Source organism: Apus apus, chromosome 7 (genome assembly GCF_020740795.1).
Source record: "Apus apus isolate bApuApu2 chromosome 7, bApuApu2.pri.cur, whole genome shotgun sequence".
Taxonomy (NCBI): Eukaryota; Metazoa; Chordata; class Aves; order Apodiformes; family Apodidae; genus Apus; species Apus apus.
In genome coordinates, this window is record NC_067288.1 from 24,148,022 (window position 1) to 24,166,119 (window position 18,098).

The 18,098-nt window shown below is 39.1% G+C and overlaps 1 protein-coding gene across 2 annotated transcripts in view; it reads right to left on the reverse strand.

The window, feature by feature from the left end:
• LOC127386921 (BEN domain-containing protein 5) overlaps nt 1-18,098 on the reverse strand; it is a 911,971-nt gene that overhangs the window by 420,358 nt on the left and 473,515 nt on the right. The window contains exon 6 of one of the 2 annotated variants that reach the window (XM_051624630.1): nt 16,131-16,167. In XM_051624630.1, the coding sequence (XP_051480590.1) occupies nt 16,131-16,167 (37 nt within the window). Of the gene's footprint in view, nt 1-16,130; nt 16,171-18,098 lie in introns of both variants that reach the window. The other variant, XM_051624629.1, reaches the window with a different exon arrangement.

The window sequence follows — 18,098 nt, forward strand, 5'->3', positions numbered from 1 at the left end:
CACACACGTGCACAAAAGGCTGCGATACTGAATTTAAACCATGTACGAGTAAAAATGTAATTTGGATCAGCTGACTGTATTAAGAAACAAATACATTCTATCAGCAGACTCAGAGCTTACTTTCCAATGCTTATCACAACACCTCCCTGTCTCAATTTTGATGAGCTGAAGTGTGTTTAAAGTCTTGTATTTTCTCAATCCTCCGATATTTCAATGTTTTAAAGCAGATATCAGCATACCATATTTTGAAGTATAAAATATTTTGAGATCTATTTTTTACATGCTGATCCATTCTACTTCCCTGTATGTATTCTATATGCTCACTTAAAACCAAGGAAATTGTTGGGTTTTGTATATAACTTTTGGGGCTCCAGTTTAACTACTTGACAAACACAATCCCAAATTCCTTCAGTCAATACTGCTCCATGAAACAAGCTTCACCTGCATTCCTGGCTCTAAGAAGCAGAAACCTATTTTTGGCTGTGTTGAAACGCATATTGGGTGAATGGATGCAGCCCATCAAGAGATCAAGGTTGCACTGTATGACTAACTTCCCTACATCTTCCTTTGCCACTCAACAGTGATGTTTTAATCACTGACAAATCATCATTACAAATAGCACTGGGCCCACTGCCATGAAAAGACACCCATTATAAAGAGCCCTGTTTAGGAGAGATTCCCTCGCTAAGTGTGATTTGTGAGATGTGTCAGCTTACTGATCTTTAACCTATTTAATACGTTCTATATTTTCCAAATGTTGTTAAGGTACTAAATCAAACACCTTAGAAAGATTATGCAGCTATCTTTATCAACTAAATTTATAACATACCTAAAATTATTTCACAAATCCTCTCATGAAATGCTGACTGCTTTTCATTCATGTTCAACTTTTGCTGACTAAACCTCCATCAGTCTTCTAATTAGTTTCCTGGGGGTTGTTGTCAAAATACCAGTCTGTGCCAACCTGAGTCACTCTAGTTGCCTTGTTTGAATATTTGCACAATAAATTAGCATCCCCTCATGTTCCAAGACACAGTTAATAGCAATGGCATTGGGACCGAGGAGATCCGAGCTCCTCTAGGAGTTCTGTACAAGCAATGTCTCTCTCAGCCTGCTGATGGGAGAGTGTTTACTCCCACTAGGTCTTAGAACAACAGCCTTTTCAGTTATTACTGGACTCAAAAGCATTTCACCCCAAGGTGGCAGAAACTGAAAGAAACTCCTAATGAATGCATCTGCCTTCCCTGCATCAACATTACAAACTATATATAACCTGGAGAGTTTTAGCCTGTTTAAAGAGATCCTGGCAAAGATACTAAAATTAGAACTTCTAGTTTTGCTTACATGGATTTTTCCTTCATAACTTCTGTTTCCCTTTTTTTGTTGTTTTTCTTTTCCCCTTCCTGTATTTATACTTGGTAGTTATTTATGTCTCCTATTCCCATTAGGGATAAATATTTGAGTTTTACTTTTTAACACTCTCTTCATTTTATCACAGAGCCAGAATGGGTTTTTAGCTCAAGTGCTTTTCTTTCATGTCAAGGCATGTGGTTTTGGAGATAGACAATTAATACATTTTCTTTAAAGAAAAGAAGGGAACATTTTCTGTACAAATATTTGCTAAGAAATTTCTACTGCTGTGGAATTTAGTTCCTTTGTAAGCAAACCATTATACAAGGTCGTCTTCTCTTCACCCTTCATTAATATAAATTTATGATCCCTGGGCCAATAGAACCTTTTATTTGTTGCTGTATTTATCCATCATCATGTGGTTCAAAATAAAGTCACACTTCAGTGGTTGCAGTGGTTTTCAGATATGAAAAAACCCTGTGAAATTTAGAAACTCAATTCAAGCTCCATTTACACTAGTGACAAATCCTACAGAAAAGTCACATTTCCAGTTGATTTCTTTTCAGATGGAAGCCATTTTACTGATCATTCTTGTTGTCTTTCACAGTACTTCTGCTAGTTCTACCACCTATTTTGGAAGCAGTGTATTGATACATCTAAATTCTTCTTTTCTGATATTCTCAAATACTTGGTATTTTTTACTGCCTTTGAGGTCAGAGCAGATGTTGGCAATGTCCCTAACATGTCTCTCCTGAGGAGTAAAATACTAGAGCACAGAAATTTGGGGCAGTGCATCCATTTATCTTAAGGAGCTTTTAGCTTCTGTCTATTGAAATATAATCCTGGGAGCAGTGACTTGCTTTCTGGATTTCATCCTTCACAGTAAGTCCGTCACAGATGAACATCACTCCTGCCAGCCACATTTTAAGGAAATCAGGGGCATGCAAGTATTCTGGCTCTGGATCCCAAATGGACCATCTGCCTGAGCTGCCTGCCCAAGTCCTGGAGAGAACAAAAGTTCAGTTGTGTCTGTCTTCTCCATGTTTCTTAGCAATTGTCACAACAGCAGAGGACATCTTGAGTTACAGTAATAGAAATGGGACCACATTCTTGGCAGTATTATGAATATATGTGTAATTTAACTCCACAGCATTTGCACGTGCATTTGAAACAGCCTGTGTGTCTCTGCTCCACTGAGGGAACATTTTAGAGGTAGTAGCAGCACAAAGTGTTTACTTCTGGAACTGACCATCTATGAACAATTGATATAGAAAAAGTACAGGAGAAAATGTTCCTGCTTCACCAGCCATTGATCTATGAACCCCTAAGCTGCATCAGGCAACACAATGGTATAATTTAAAGTTCCAGGAGCATACAAATTTCCAAAGTCATTTAGCTGTTTTCTGGATAAGGTTTGAGGCTGGACTGATGAGCTATGCAATCTAATGTCCAGCTTTTCAACTGTTCATATAGATACTGTTCACATAAACAAGGGCTCTTTTCTGCATTTGACTTGGCAAATAAAGAAAGACCTAAAATACACGGAACAAAATTTAATCTGAAGTATCTCCTTTGCTGCTGAAAACAGTAATTAAGTTTGTGATAAATAAGAGATAAAATACATAAATATTTGAACAAAACTATAATTTAAATAAATGAGAGGAACTCCTGTTTTCACAGCTGGTCATTGGTACTAATTGCCAGCCTCACGTTTCACCTTCAGGACTCAGCTGATCAAGGTAGCTGTGACATATTTCCTGTCCAGAAGCCATTCATTTGTAGAAACATCCATAACCCTCACAAAATAGCAAATTCAGTCACCAGATTCTGCAAGACATACCAGTGCTGCAGCTCCACTGATTTTCATATAAGAGGTTTGCTAAAATAAAAACACTTAACCTACCACCAGCTCCCACCAAATCCATTCACCCGCAACAATATGGAGGAATGGAAGTTACGGGAATGATGTTTCACTCTTACTAATGATAGAATTATTAAAACCCCCTTAGTAGACTCAAACTATATATCAAATACCAAGTGGACAGGAGCCAGGAGGCTCCTCCACTTCAGGCCCTGGTATATCTCAACTGCTGTTTTGAGAAACTGTCTTCTCCTGGGATAAGAAATGAATTTGTCATCTATATAATGATGCATCCTTTTTTGCTTCATCCAGCTGCCTTCTTCAGAAAAATGGACAGCTAAAGAGACTTAAATAGATTATATCCTAATTAATAATTAACATTTAAAGCAGATATACAAAATGGCTCATTGCCAAATGGGAGATAAAACCTTGTTTTAAATCTACAATTAATTTCTTCTAGAGACAAAATGGTAAGTACAAGAAAATATTTAGAGACATTTATCTGCACATTGAAATAGAAGTAGTGGACATGGTAGAGTTGGGGTAGTGGTTGGACACGATGATCTTGAAGGTCTTTTCCAAGCAGAGTCATACTGTGATACTGTAGAGGGGGAGGTGATTGAGAGCATCATTGTTGCTGATCTAATCGCTGATCCTGAGTCAAACACTGACAAAAATGTATGAAATGAAACAAGTGTAGAAAAAAATCATAGGATTCAGAGAGGAAATCCTTACATCCTTATTCTCAGCAAAGTCAAAAAAGCAAGAGAGATGCAACACAGATGAGCTTCACAGACCCTTTTACATCAAGTATTGAGGGACCACTTTGCTGCCATTTTTAAAGTCTGGACTGGAAGGCTATGAACATAGAAGAAAATATTTCTTGGTATTTGAGGACAAACATGAAAACATGCATTACTTTTTATTTATTTATTAAGTGAATAAATCATTCTTTGCCCATAACACCAGCATTGCATTTCAGTATTAAGCTGTCCTTACATTTGGATTAACTCAAGCTCTTTCTATCCAAAGAGCTTTTCATCTTCCTCAAAATACATGGATGCTGTAATCCCAAGAGCCAGAATACATTACAGTGTTGAGAGGAGGAGCAAAAGCTGAGTAGCCAAAGCAAGACCTGCTACTTATAACACCTTCTACCTCAGATCTCCACAGATGATGTTTTCCTTTGTCCTGCACATTTCTGAAGCAGCAGGCTTGGATGGTGTCCTCCATCCTGCCTCTTGACAGAAAGTATGGTATTTTGTGTGGAAAAAACGTGGAGTATTCAGTCAGGGCCTCCTCCTGGCAGATGCAACAACAGAAATAACCAGCACGTAAATCTTTTTGCACCCTGAACACCTGCTGCACTCCTGACAAGATCTCACCAGCTTCATGTGATCATTGCTCTAAGCCTCTCCCTCCCCTGGTTTCCCCACCTTTCAGCATCGCTCTACAGGTCTCATCACCATCACACTGGCTTACATGACCTTCTCCTCCCTCTCTGAAGTTGTCTTGGTTGGAAGGTTGGAAGATTTGCGGGCACCAATGACTGCAAGGACTTCTCCAGATGGAGACTGTACCAAGCAAAGTGGATGATTTACCTGCTGATTGACCCTCTGGTGCCACTATAATAAGAAAATTAAAAATTGTTATGCTGTGCCAAGGTATATAGGCAAAACTGGCCAATATGCTTCAAATGGAAGCTGGAGGCATCATCTTTGAAGAAGTCTGAATGTTAAAAGAAAGGAAACAGACATTTTTAAGGCTGTGCTAGTAAAACATGTCTTGCAGAAAGTGAATAATAAATATACAGCATGCCATAGTAATGTCCACGGGGGGAGGGAAGGGATTGCTATAAAACCTAGTATTCTAACTACTACAGATGCTGCTGCTAGAATTTACAGCTTTCTCAGCATGCTTATCTCCCCTCACCAGTTTCTGCACATTGAATCACATTCAAACATGGGCCATTTTAAGCCATCTTCTTATTATTTTAACCTTTTTTTTTTTAAAGCTACAATTAATTTCTTCCGCGCTATTCTGTAATGTTAAATAGATTCAAGACCTGTATTTACAAACCACATGCAAACTTCTTTTGGCACATGTAAATTACATGCAAATACATTCTAAATTAGTTGGTTTATTACTCCAGAATTCTAATCCAGAGGTTTTGGGGTTTAATTTTTTTTTATTTTTTTTTTTTTAAATTATTCTGACATGTTTACAAATGAGTTTGACTCTGGAAAATAAATTAATAAACTCTGGGTTAGCTATGCAATTAGAGGAGGCATCTGGGAACCATAAAACCTGGAAAACAATATTTACATCTTTTGTACATCCAATATTCCATTCTTTTCTCTCCCTTAAATTAATCATTTCAAAATATTGCAGTTATTTTTATATGAGGACAAACAACAAGAACTCATTTTTATTACCAATGACCCCTCTCTCCAACGAGCAATTCATGGGGTAGCACTGGATAAAATGCACAAAGTAGCAGATTTCATTATAAAAAAACAGAAAATGAAAAATAACTGAATTAACATTGATCATGACTTTTCAACAGCATTTCTTATTATTACAGCCAGGCAAAGCCTCCTGTGGGCAGTAAAGCTTTCCCATGTATTATTAGCCCTCTACAGAAAGCTATGAAAAGACACAAATCTGTTTTGTCAAAGGACAGAAGAGCATTTAGTTATAAGAGAAAGTATGGTCATAATCCATTGTCAGGTTAAAGGTGAAGAAAACAGAACTATAACACAAAGCCTTAAGAGAGTAATACTCCAGCAGTTAATTCCTGAGCACTGCAGTAGAGCTGCCTGGTTTGTGGGGAGAATACGTTCTCAGGGCAACCTGACATCTGTAGGGTTTATATTTATGAGGAGCTGCACTATTATATAGCATCTCTGTTTGGACTAGGCACAAAAGCACAAGGCAGCATGACTCCTGCTTCAGGAGGCAGATGTTGAGATGCCACAAGTGTCCATGTGGCTGGTGTGAAAGCCAACAACATGGCAGAGGTGACCACCTGCACCTGGGTGCCAGAGGGCAGAAGGATGGGAATGTCTTGCTTGCTGGTGGTCCCACCCAGAGCATAAAGCATCTGGTCCAAGTACTGCAACTAGACCACAGAGGAAATTTTTCTGGAGATTAGAAAGCCACTGGAGTGCATGAATAATAAAATTCAAGCCCCCCTGTTGCAGCGAGGGGGTTCAATTCTGGGTCACACTCTAATGGGGCCCATTAATTTGTCCTTGGTGTCACGTTTGGTGAATCTTCAACAACGGTTAGGGATTTGGTCCAAGTAAGAAGCGACTTAAAGTGCTCTTGGTCTTGATCCCAAAGCAAATTTGCAGCAGGCCTAAGTGACCAGATGAGGATTCCTTTTGCTTCCAGTCATGGGCCCTGCACTCACAGCCCCTGGTAGGAACAGCAAGCACGTGGGTTTGACTGCAGCACAGCAGAACTTAGCAACACTCTGATTTTCCTGCCCATCCTCCAGGCAGCTTCAGAATCTCTACAGATAATTCTTCCTTCACGTAGACCCCAGAGGATAAGGACTATGGTTCAGCTGTGCAACAGGGCAGGTAATATGATAAAAACATCAAGAATAATATAATTCCCTGTTGTCTCCTAGATATTTCAAATACACTTATTTGATTCATGTGGCCATAACGTCATAGTTTCTGTTGCCATCCCAAGGCCTCCCTGCAGACCTCATCCCACACTGCTTTGTACTTCTTTCCCTCCCCTACCTTGCTCCTCTGTCAGGACTCTCTGTCCTGGCTCTCACAACATCTACACGGTCCAGTGCAGCGCCATGTACAGACACCACAGCCAGCTGCAACGTCAGAAGCAGACCGTGGTGTTAAAACAGTATTTCACCTTCCTTTAACCTGTTCTTTAGGGACACTGCAGTGATACTACTTGCCTGACTGTACCCATGATATCTCAGTTAGCAGCAGCTCAGATAACTCCCTCCAGTACTGCACTGAGCTGTGTGATGAACAAGTCACTTTTCCACCATAGGTTATTCTGCATTTTGTCTGAATTCACAAACCCATTACACTTTCCTCATTCACATGCGTCCTAAAAATTCTTTTGAGCCTTTCTTCAAGTTACAAGCTCAAAATAAAGGCTCTAGGTCATCCTTTCTTATGGGTTTCCCAATGACCTTGGCTGATTGCCTTAACAGAAAATATTCTGCACACCAAAAAAAAAGTGAGCCCACTGGCAATTCTTAGAAACAAATAAGCTCAGGAAAAGTCCTCTGTGCAGTTCCAGCTCCTCGCTTCCTCAGTCTCATCTATTGTAGCTGTATAATCATTGCTGCTCTGCTGTTTTCTATGGCACCAGAGACTGGGTGAAAGGAGTAGCAAAGAGGCACAGGAGTCTCGAAGGTGACAAAGACATTATTGGCAGCTTCTCAAATCCAAAATACAGCTCTATGAAAAACATTTTATTTTAAAATTCTTTTCCATTATTCCTGCCTGCTGTCTTTTCCTTTATTTACTGAAGTCACCGACTCCTCTCAGGGTCAGCTTGGTGTCACACTGTGTGCATCCAGCACAATTACACCCTTGTGGACTGGGACACATGGGTGCTACTAAAATAGGCATGAAGCAGTCAGCTGTATGTGCTAGGCTAAAACACAACACCACAACACCAAAACCTCACAAGCAGAGGTTCTGGTCCAGATACAATTCAGCAGCACAGGAATGACAGAATCTCAGTCAGGGCTGGCTTATCTCTAGCACAGCACCCAGACAGCATGGCTTCTCAGCATCTGGGCCCACATTGGTGAGTCTGCTGTGAGGGGCACAGCTCTGCTATCCAAGTCTCTGCTCATGCGTTCCTGCACTGCACTCCATTTTGTTGTGCCAATAACATCCTCTGCTTTCTTTCAGACCTTTAATACACTGATTTTCACAAAGTCATGTTTAGGTCACTCAGCACATAATTAAACAAATAAACAAACATTTCTAGGTGAAGAGGCTGTTTCCATACCGATATCCTTGCAAATGAAAATTTCATTAGAAAAGAAGAAAGCTTTCCATGCTCTAAAAACACTTGATACTCAATAAAGGCTGGGGGCTTGCGGTGAAAAAAAATAAAATTAAGTTTTCCTCAAGCTGATGCAAAAAGAGAAAAAGCACAATACACCTGTGCACAGAATTGCTCACTTTCACTTTCTCTAAATGAGCCAGATGCACATTCTGCACATTGTGAAGTAAAACAGAACACATTATGTGCAAACATTTACAGCATAAAAAGCTTCGTCACCTGGGATACTTGCTGCTTCTGAAAATTCTGATCAAAGATAAAAACCAAGACAACTCCTTGTAATCAATTATGCACAGATAGTCCTCAGCCTATGTGCAATTCATAAAAATAATACTAAAAAAATAACATGGATTTACATGCAGAAATGAAATATGGACACGGACAGAACACTAATCTTCTGATCGGTATCTTAAATCGACAATCCCAGTCCTCTAAGCAAGCCTCTGGCTAAATAGTGCTTCCTAGAAAAAATTTCCAGCAGCCCTTGAACTGCTCTGCCTTACACCAGGGGAGCTGCAGAGACACTCAGCCCAGGACAGTGTGAAGGTTACAACAGGCTGCAGGCAGGGAATCAGCTCTGCAACAAGGTGGGTGCGGGTTTTCTTTCTGCATAGGCAGAGAGAATTAGCCCCCCATACATTCAAAAAGAAGTCCTAGAGCAAAGAAAGCTGTTGCTTCACAATCTGGCTCAGCCTTAAAAAAGGGACTGCAGTACAGTTGGCAAGCCAGCACCATGTATTGCAGACTCCCTTGCACCTGTTCCCCTAGACATAGAGGGAAACTGCAATGATCCCCTGCCCACATCAGCCACTAAATTTACAGAAGGGAAGTTGAAGATTTATTCAAGTTTGGGGCACATATGCACATGTTATCATCATCATCATCATCATCCCCACTAATACCAAATTCACACTTCAAGGTCTTTTCTATATCTGTTTTCACTCAGCCTTGTAACACTTAAGTCAAGGAATTCACATCGTAGTGTCAATCTTTTCATCAGCTTTACACCCCTGAAAACCTGCACAGTATTTATACTTCCATATGAGGATTTATTCCTGTTTTGTTCTAGCTGACATAATTTTGTCATGGGTCTTACACATTTTTGCCTAGGTGAGTCCCAAAGAGTCTGCAGTGACTTAATGAGCAGATCAATTACTGCTCATAAGAAAAGATACTGTCTCTTTAAAGGTTATTTGAAGGTTGATTGCTATCTTATTGCTTATATCCTGCAAATCTATTCAGCCTTATGAATGAATTTGACCTTTTTATACTTACTGGGGAAAAAAAGCAGAACAGAAGTTAATTTAGAGCTCTATAATACAACACTTTTTTCCAGAGAAATGAAAGGGCATTCAAATCGATACCTGCACAATAACACACTGATGAATGTTTGCACCCAATTTTCTCATTTTGCTAACTTGAGATTGGGCATTTTGAATAGTTCTCAAAGAACATATTCTTTATGTGCTGTGAAGTATGTGGTATTGTGTCCAAACAATGCTAGAGGATAATCATTATAGGAGTATCACTGGGCCTGAAAAGGTCAGTTTGTTAGAAATGTCAGCTTTCAATGCAACTATGCTGGACCTTCCTATGTAAGGATCCAATTAATGGGACATGCCAAGGTGCATGGAAACATCATGGTGACCCAGAATAATAATAAGTTATTGTGGAAAAGCTTGATATTTTTCCTCAAAAGTAATGGATTAGTCTTAAGAGTACCTGCTGTCTGATTCTGACTTGGCAAATATCACTTATTTTACATGTACCCCCCCAAAAAGGTCATTTTAAGAATAAAATGCAAAGGTGGGAACAGAACAGTCTTACTAAATGTAAATATTTTGCAAGCAAATGGAAAAAAAAAATCTGGTTTCATTATTGGATCAAAAAAGTGTCTTTTAAGTAGGTCTCACAACTGATATTTGAGTTGGATATAAACGGTGTTTGGGAAGACTAACATTGATAGGCCAGGGGACAGACAGAAAGATCAGGGTGGATTTGTTCACCTGGGACATGCACAGGGAAAAGATGGTGGGAAGGGCAACACCATTCAGTGAACATGTAGCATTTCTGAAGTAGTTTTTCCAGCAAAGAGAGGTATAAGTAAGAATTAGGAAGTTACTGATCTGCACTAATATATAATTACAAGCAACAATATTTTCTTCCTTAGAACAGCAAATGAAAGTTTTTACAACTCTTCAGATACAGTGAAGATGAATTGGATTCATTCAAATTTCCTATTTAGCTTCAAGCCAGATGAAAACAACCCTAATGGTACAAAAAAAAAAAAATAAAAAAATTTCCACATGTTCTCTCCACTCTCTATTTGTATTTGATCTTGCTAAAATTTCATTAAGTCTAGAACAAACTTCATCCTGTAGTTCTAGAATTTCTTTAATTTCAGTTTAAGCTGAGACTTCAGCATATACGTTTTATTTGTATGGTAAATAAATTCTTGTACTGTGGGTTCAAACAAAGTATTTGGCATCTATTGACTTGCTGAGTAAAGAGGTATTGTACCCCCAAGTTATTTTACATTTCTGTGGGGAAATGGGTGGATTCATATCCAGTGTCTTAGTGATATGAGAAATAATTTCACTCCTATCCATCACTGAGCTTTAAAAGAGACTCAATTATTACTGGAAAGGTAAGTAATTTCCTTTCTCCACCACCTCTCCAAATAAAATAGCATATGAAGCTTCACTAACAAACACGAACAGTAATTATGTTAGGCTGTTGAAAAACTCAGATGCTATCCCTTGACACATACTTAGACCAAAATCAATGTCCTATTAATTAATAAGGACTAGCAAAAATAGTACCTGAGTTCTAGCAGCAAACAACTTTCTGTCACATTTTATTACTCTGTATCATTTTTACTAATACCTGTCTTACAGCTTCATGACTTTGAGTTCATATTATTTTCATGCTTCAATTAGAAAGAAGTAGACAGCCAAACTATCCAGGAAGGTAATGGAAAAGTCTTGCAGGGGGGTTTAGTGGAGGAATGTTTAGTTAAATGAAACTTTCAAATATGCTATAAAACTTCTCCTTCGTTTACGTAGTTTTACTTGAGGTCTCATAAGCAGTAATATGTAAAAAGGCAAAATTTTGTCAGCTAAAAAATACAGCAAATCCCACATATCACTTTATGCAATGCCAGAGGAGTAGAAATATATTTTCCTAACCAAAGAAATTAACTAGGCAACAGTCCGATATCTATAATTTAAAGCAGTAAAATATGTATGGCAGAAACTAAAGCCACCTTAAAAGAATTCATTGTGGCAGTGTATCACAAATTAATGAAATTGAGACATTTTTAGAGCATGCAGCACTGATGAAATTAAAGGGGGAAAAGTATTTCACCACATAGATCAGTCTGATGAATACTTTTAAAATCAAGCTTTTTTTCCCTGTCAAAAAGTGCAAGAGCTGGGATATTTGGGGGAAGCACACGCACAGTCATTATCATTTCTGATCAAAACTCAGTGCCACTCCAAAAGAATTAGTAATATCTTACTCCATCTTGGCATGTAAACCTCTAATGTGGTCAGAGGAAAGTCTGAGCAAACCAAAAGGAAGGAATTATGGAGTCGGCTTGTACTTTATTTCAACTAAAACAGAGCCAAAAGAAACTTAAAATACTTTATATTCCATGCTGTAGCCAAGCTGGGAGCTATGGAATATTCAACTACCCCAGGTTTTTAAATGCAATCAATTTACTGCTGCCAAATGTAGCAGGTTTATATACATCTGGGAAACATGCACCAACGGTGCTGATGAATTTCTCCTGACACTGCACTGATTTCAAGAGAATGTTATTTTAAATTGGCAGTAGAGAGACTGGTAGAGAAGGATAAAACCCTGAGGATGGCTGAATCAAAGAGAATTTTGAAAGAATTTCCCTGATGATTCTTGGATAATATCACGGCAGCTATTTTCAAAGCCAATAGTTTCCAACTCACTTCCATTTATGGTATCAATAATTAAAAAAAAATACTTCAATGGGAGATGAACTTATCTGACTGAGAAGAGAAACTGGAAAGCTGTATTACCATCATAAACACAAGAGATGCAAAAAGCTTTGTCTCCATGGAAAAGCTATGGAAACAGGGATATCTTATTTGCAACTACTGAGTGGTTACCACAAAATGTGATGTGATTCTATGTACATGCTCCAGGTGTTACTAGAACATGACCAGGTAGAAGTTAAGGGTGGATCCCCAGCTCCTTTGCACAGCAAAGCCAAATGAAAGCACCTGCAGATTTCATCCTAAAACCCAAAGTCAACCCTAAGAAGTCTTAAGAGAAGGTTTTCATCAAATTCAGAGGTAAAACTAATTTCAATTACCAAAACTTAAACCTCATTGTGTCCCACCCCCTGCCAGCACGTTTCTGCCAGCTACTAATGAATTTTTAACATCTTTCCCCCACCCCACTGCACACATCAGCTCTGACTCCGGCGCCCTGAACCAAACAGCACGTTAGAATCTAATTGTAACTCGCGTGCCAAAGGGCAAGAAGAAAGGAGTGTGGCAAGAGCACTGAGAAATTTAACTTAACATTCCTCCAGCTACTCAGCAGTAAGGCAGAGCAATGAACTCCCTCCCACATTTTACATGGGTGTCAGGTACTTCAAAGGAATACATTTGAGCATGAGAGAGTCTGGCTCGCTCCCAGCTTATGCATCATTTGTGTCTGGCTGTTTCTGAGACCCACAGCAAAGCAAAGACTTCCTCCAGCTTGGGACACATTGCAGAGCTTTCTGTAGCTGTTTCCTTAGTGGTGCTGGAACAGGTCAGCTCTTCGTGTTGTATGCAGATACACAGCTGGAGCTGCAGCCTTGTTTTTTGTTTGTTCACTGTTTGTTTGTTTTTGTTTTTCTGTTTTTGTTTGGTTTTGGTTTTTTTTCCCAGCATGCCCTCACTCCCAGTCACACATTAGTGATCTATATCTGTCCAGTTTGACATACAAATATGTTTTTAAGACAATCACCTGCTCAGTGGGGTTTTGCAAAGCCAGGCACACATGGTTTCCTGGTTGGAAGCATGTGGATTAAGTCAAGAGACAGCTTTGGATCATCCTTGCAGGGTGAGCTGAGCACAGGATGGGCAGGGTAGGGATCCCTGCCCTACTTCCTACCCATTGGTGATTCCAGAGGAATCACAAAACAGCCACAGAGAACAGTGTGACTGACAGAAGTTAAGGTTTCTATGATGTTACAAACTCTTTTGAATGTTTAAGCACTTGTGTCTTAACATCCATAATTAACAGAAACGGCATTACTGTACCTTGCAATTGATGTCATTAATGTGCTGGTAATTTTTTTGAAATTTTTGTAGTGGTACATGGAGAAAAGCTGTTTAATACCTTCAAGGGATCACCAAGCAATCCTTGACTAAATGTACAAAAACTGGTTCTGGAATTTCACACACACACAAAAGAAAGATAATATCTGTCATGACAGAAGTGCAAATCATAGAGGTCACCTTTGGTTTTGAAGTCCTTTGTCTCTTCTTACAATTAAGCAGTAAGGCTTTGGTGGCTGGTATTGCTTGAGACATGTAGGACTTTCCACCTATAAATAAGGCTCAGTGACCTTCACCACCAACACAAAGTCTGCCTGTCCACAGCAAGGTGGAGAACAGGAACAACACCCAAAGGACTAACAGCTGCAACTAAATAGCTCAGTCCTGAATCTGAATCAGGAAATTAAGGGGTGACAGTGATTATGGTTGATGTCAGCCATCATAAATGATATCACGGCTTTCTCAAAGCAGATGGTTGACATCAGATCATAAAGCAAGGACTCAAAAAGTGGAATATTTAAAAGTTCCTATGTCAGAAAAAAGATAAAACCTTCAGTATTATGATTTATTTTATTTTTGTATTTAGAAGTCCCAAACTAGGCCTCTTAATCCACAGGTTGATGTTTTTCAATCTTGCTAGGAATTAAGAGCCTAACTCTTTCAGTCTCTTTGAAAAAAACTCAGCTTCAAGCTCTTCAGTAAATTTGGCCTGATCCAGCATCAGGCCGCTTTTGAAATTCCCTTTACTGAAAGCAAAACTGGACGTACTTAATTACATCATCATGGCACAATTTTATGCTATTTTTTCCTGTGTAGCTAATTGTCGATTTCTGGCTAAATAGGAAAGGGTAAAACTCACATTTCAGGAAAAAAAAAAAAAAAATCACTGTTATGGAAAGCTTTTTTACCCCCTGTTAATGTAGTACATCTACCTACAGTTATTGAAAGCTGGTTTAGTATTTAGGTATTTTGATGCTTCCAACTAATTGCTGTGTTGATTTAGTAGATTGCTGTGTTAAATTGTGAGTTCTGCAGTGATAGCTACTTATGTGATCACACCCCTGCACAGACTCAACTTAGTCAGCCCTTTCATTGTTCCAGTAAAAACTGTATCTGAAATTATGAAGAAGGCAGCACAGATTTGTTTTACAGAAAAGTCTCATATTCAGTTTTTCTGGTCCCCAGCCCTCCTTTTCTCTTATTAAAAAAAAGTCTGTAGACTTTGGAAGCCTTATTCAAGATATGAGTGTTTATTATGATTAAGAACTTCAGAGATATTTTTCTGTTTCCTCTAGAAACAGGGATTGCTGAAGATACAAAAAATGAAAAAGGTGCCATGTCTGTCCTTGAAGTTTCAGTCAGAATAGTGACAATGGCTGTATCACACTGTATTGTTGCTTTTATCAGCAAGTGCCCTGAGCATACATTAACATAATTGCAAACTGCATAAAAAGTGAACGTGCAAAAATGTGATGCAATTGCCAATAGCCTCAAACATCTGTCCCAACAAAGTGTTCCTCCTCCTTATTTTAATTCTTGTTATTTTAACAAGGTTAGTGAAGGAGAAACCGTGTCACCGATGATATCTACATTTAGAGTGTCAGAACAATTATTGATGCAAAATTATTATCCAAGCTAATGTGTGTCACATTTTGTTCACTTCCCATAACACCTGTTCATTTTGCTAACACATTATTCCCAGTTAAAGCCAGAACTCATTAGTCCCAGTTAAAGTCAAACTGAAAGCTTAATATGCACATACATCTGAAAAATTGAAAAAGTTAACCAAAAGGTAGCACTGTTCAAGCCCAGTGTACATCTGAAACTAGTGGGCAGCCAACTTCTGTAGCAGCTAATGGAAAGAAATTGAGCCAGAAAAATAGCAGTAAATTAAAAGCCATCCAGCCTTAAGAGCTGAGATCAAAGAGGAGCACTGTGCAAAGCACCTGCATTTCAATCACGGAGCTGAGAACTTCAAAACTCACTGCGCCAAAGAACCCAACGCTTCCCCAGTGTAACACTTTTTGGTTTATCTCCTCAATAGGCAAACGACAAAAGCGGTTATGAAGCACATCACTTAGAGCCTTTTAATTTTACCTATAAGTTTACTAACACACTGGGTTCTCCAGACCTAAGCCTGGACCTCCTGTCTCCCGCCACACGCACAGGTGGCCACCACCTCCTTACTTCCCAAACTGCTCACGTTTGCCACCAAGGAAAGTAAAACTTGCATTTCTGTGATACTTGGAACACACATTGTGAATTCGAGGGCATCTGCCCTGCAGACAACGTTAACTGTATCCCCAGGAGGTTTAAAGAAATATCAGCACTCAAACTCATAGAGTAAAGGTCTGAAGAGGCAGCTCTGTGAACGTTTAACTGCCCGGGGCTTTGCCAAGCACAATATAGCTGTCACTTGTTATTATATGAAAGATTTTCTGGGGAACAGTGTTTTTCATTTTGCATGTCAGAGACAGGGAAAAAACACATTTAGACAAGCATCTCTTTAAGAAAAAGAAGAGAGCTGTACAGCAGAGCTCACTTACCGGGGCTGGTTATTGTCAGGAGGTCAAGCCGCCGTTTCTGCTGAAAAACAAATTATAAAAGGAATTGTTAAAAGGGGACTAATTTTAGTGGGTCAGCTTAGACCTACAAAGTAAGTGTTCTGACATTTATAGCAGAATTAATTACAAGTTACATGGCTCAGTGTTAACTCTTTTGGATGGGATCCATATGTCCTTTATGAGGAAGAAAAAGCCCCTTGCTCGGTCCTTTTTTATGTGCTTTTATTTGCACTTATAAAGTGGTACTATTTCTTTTTTGGAACATACACTTGAAATGGATAGCTAGAAGCACAGATGGACCAATATATTTATAAAAGTGATTTCTGATTCCACAGGGAAGAAGACAAAAAACTAAGACAAGAAATTCTAAGTTCTTTATTCATATCAATCACTGATTCATAGCCTGACTGTGATCAAAAACAAGTATGTCGCCTTGGGGTGAACCTTTCAAAGACATGTAAAAGGATCTAGGTGAAGTCAAGACTGATAAAAGGAAAGATTATTTTCATGCTGAGCACAGTCAGCCCATGGATCTCATTGCCATCAGATATCGCTCACCCCAAAAGCTTGCCAGACTTGATCATCACTGGGTATTTGGACAGATAGCAAAATACAGGGAGTTATTATGGCAAATAATCAAGTTCAAAGAGAAGACAGGTTTCTGGAAGGGCTCCAAAAATTCACAGAGTAAGCTAATCTGTACTATGCAAAGGTTAGAAAACTTTTTTTGCCTGAAACAAGCTATCCCACCAATGCCTTGGACCATTATCACCCTTTTCCACCTCTCTGTGGGCTGAGAGCTTCCCATCACCAGCAGAGCTTGCCCCATCTCACAGACAGACTGTTACTGCCTCCTCTTCATTGCACTTTCTAACTTACTGTCTTCTCCCTAACTTTGCCCAACATTAGCTGGCATCGAATATTATACTGTCCAGTTTAATTTCTCTCTCCTAATCTGCTCAATAATGTCTGTCTTACTTCCATTTATTGTCAGACCTATTGATCTTTTTCTAATCTAATTCTCATCACTGCTTTCACTGTATTCCCAGGGTGACAGATGAAAGTCCTTGAGGAAGAAACATCAACTTGGTATTCCCTACCCTAAACACTCGTCCTTGGAAATGATGACTGATGGATCTGCTTTCCAAACCTATAATTTCTCTGTAAGTAAAGCTTCACTGGCGTAAGTGTACGGACACTGTTGATCATCCATTGAATAAACCTGAGCTGTATGCCCAACAGTGAATGGGAAGCCAAGCGGAGTTTCAGGCTGAACAAACACATTTTCTGAAACCTTCCTGGCCTTCAGTACCTGCACTCTTGTACAACGCAAATCATATCTCTGAGAAAATCCATTCCTGTCTGTTTTCATAGGCACTTCTTGTTCTCTAAAGTCTGATAAGTCATTCTGAATACAATTTTAGCAGTGTGCTTCATCACACTTACTTATTATAAAATACCAAGGCCAGCCTATGCCAAACCTTTTTCCAGGTGTGCCAGAGTAATAGTAAAAGGGAGCAGAAGACCCTGCTGCTGCCTGTGTCACCTCCACAAGAACCATTCCTGTACACTCTCTCTACTCCACTGTCTGCTCAACCCACCCTCCTTTCCTAGGAAGCAATAAAGCAATAGTGTAAGCAAGGACCCACTTCACCAATGGGAGCCAGAAGACAAAACATCTCCCAATGAGCTACGTTTTATATACATTCTGTTCTTTAATCCTGATTCATATATAAAAGTCTATGAAATGCCAGGGTTTAAGCACCCACTGGGCCAAAAGCTTTACTTCTGTTTCCAAACACAACTAGATGCATACCTAATGAACAGTGAGAGTGGAATATATATCCAAAGCCTACAGTCTGTGAAAGCCTCACTACTGGGGGATATATATATATATATATATATATATATATATAAATATCCTGTGTAAGAAAAGGCTGCAAGATGCAG